Here is a 2,062-nt window from a genome sequence, read left to right on the forward strand (position 1 = left end):
AGTAGGTTTCGGGGGGTACAAGTTGAATTCAGTTACATGTATATGTTGGATAGTGGTGGAATCTGGGCTTTCAGTGTACCCATCACCCAAGTTGTATCTGTTGTACTCCGTAGATAATTTTAGTTTCCTTAGTGGTTGCTCTAAGGCTTACCATATATATTATTTTTAAAAAATTAGGTTTCGGGGGGTACAAGTTGAATTCAGTTACATGTATATGTTGCATAGTGGTGGAATCTGGGCTTTCAGTGTACCCATCACCCAAGTTGTATCTGTTGTACTCCGTAGATAATAACCATATATAGCTTAACGTCTCAGAATCTACTTCAGATCTGTATCTCCACCTTTTTTGTTCTGATATAGAAAATATAAACAGAAAAGTTTGTGAAATACAAAATCACAGCTTAATGGACTGTTATAAAACAAACCACCCGTGTAATTACCCCAGAGCAAGAAGCATAACATTGGCAGCACCCGCGGACACTCCCACATGCCCACAGAACGGCAGGACATGGTTTACTTCACCAGTTCAAGCTTAACACTGAACAGGTAAGAACGTAGGGAGTTGTAGCCAGGCTGAGTCAGTCTCTTCTCTCCCCAAGAACGCAGAGGCCGTGCATTTTTTCTGCAATTATGAAGAGAGCCGAGGCAACTACCTGGTCGATGTGGATGGGAACCGGATGCTGGACCTGTATTCCCAGATCTCCTCTGTCCCCATAGGTGAGAGCTGGAAACGCAGCCTTGAATGTCACCCCTCTCTCTCTCTCTGTCTCTCTCTCTCTCTCTCTCTCCTAGTTGTGGCCATCCCAACTTTAGATGCTCCTCCCAGACACTTCCTTCAAGGGTCGGGAGAAGAACAAGTAATGTGTGGAGAGTATATCGTGAGGCACATTACGTGTCTTCTCTTATTTACTCCTCCCGAAAACCTTACAAGATAATGTGTATTAACATGCCCATTTTGCAGATGAGTAAAGAAAGCTTGGAGAGGTCGAGTAGCTCGCAGACGAATCAGCCAGGATGTGGACGCAAGTCTCTGTGACCACAGTGTCCACAATTTACGTGTCTTAGGTTGGGTTTCCTGGAAAGAGCCTGAGTCAGGGATTCTGGTGAAAGCTGTTTCCTGGGGGAGAGCAGTCAGGAGAAAAGGGAGGAAGGAAACAGTCTAGGGCAGAGGGAAGAAGATAAAAAGGATGAAGCGTCAGCTAGAGGCTGTCCACAGCCTGACCGCACAGCGGCTCTGGAGTATGCATTGCACCCAGAGTTGGTCCCAGACAGAGGGAAAGGGCCCGGCCTTTTGGTTCCCCTGTGCCAGCCAGCCATCACCCACCAGCTGCCAGAGGGGAAGATGTGTGCATTCTCCTAGGCAAAGCGGCCTCCCTTTGCCAAGGGCAGTTTTCCCGACTCGAGGCAGCTGCAGCGGTTATCAGCCAACACAGGGCAGCTGGGAGACGGGTGATGACCCGCCCATTAAAAGTGACCTCAGTGGGACGCCAACAGCATCTGCCTCCCAGGCTCACCTCCCAGCTACGCAGAGCATGACTCGCTGTGTAAAAGGGCGGGCGGTCGGGGCCGTGATAGACAGGGCTGACTAGGAAATGCAGGTAGCTGTTATTTGCAGCTCGATGGTTAATGCTTCTTTGGTTGATAGATTCCTGGCTGCATCTAACAGCCTGAAGCCTGTTCCCTCCCAGATGATGCTGGCTCCTGTGTCGCAGAGGACACAAGGCGTCCTTGCTCCCCTCGCTCTCACCCCCACCCGCCCTTGGAGCAGCCTGGGGCCTTCCCTGACTCAACCCTGGGTGTCTCCTCCTCCTCTGTGTCCCCCAGAACATTTCCTCAAACCTGTTCATTTCCATTATGATGCAATCAGACAGTAAGCACATGAGTCATTCTTTTGGGGAAGTCCATTCTGGGATGCCTCTGCCTCTGAAGGGCATTTTGGATTCAAAGATTTGCAAAATTGGCCAGGCGCGGTGGCTCACACCTGTAATCCTAGCACTCTGGGAGGCCAAGGCGGGCGGATTGTTTGAGCTCAGGAGTTCGAGACCAGCCTAAGCAAGAGCGA

The 2,062-nt window shown here is 50.0% G+C and overlaps 1 protein-coding gene across 1 annotated transcript in view; it reads left to right on the top strand.

Moving 5' to 3' along the window:
• The window catches only part of ABAT (4-aminobutyrate aminotransferase), a 78,221-nt gene that overhangs the window by 52,160 nt on the left and 23,999 nt on the right, over nt 1–2,062 (top strand). Inside the window, exon 5 of the mRNA XM_012647770.1 lies at nt 600–717. Coding sequence (XP_012503224.1) covers nt 600–717 — 118 coding nt within the window. The remainder of the gene's footprint in view (nt 1–599; nt 718–2,062) is intronic.

Source organism: Propithecus coquereli, unplaced genomic scaffold, assembly GCF_000956105.1.
Source record: "Propithecus coquereli isolate 6110/MARCELLA unplaced genomic scaffold, Pcoq_1.0 Scaffold27, whole genome shotgun sequence".
Classification (NCBI taxonomy): Eukaryota; Metazoa; Chordata; class Mammalia; order Primates; family Indriidae; genus Propithecus; species Propithecus coquereli.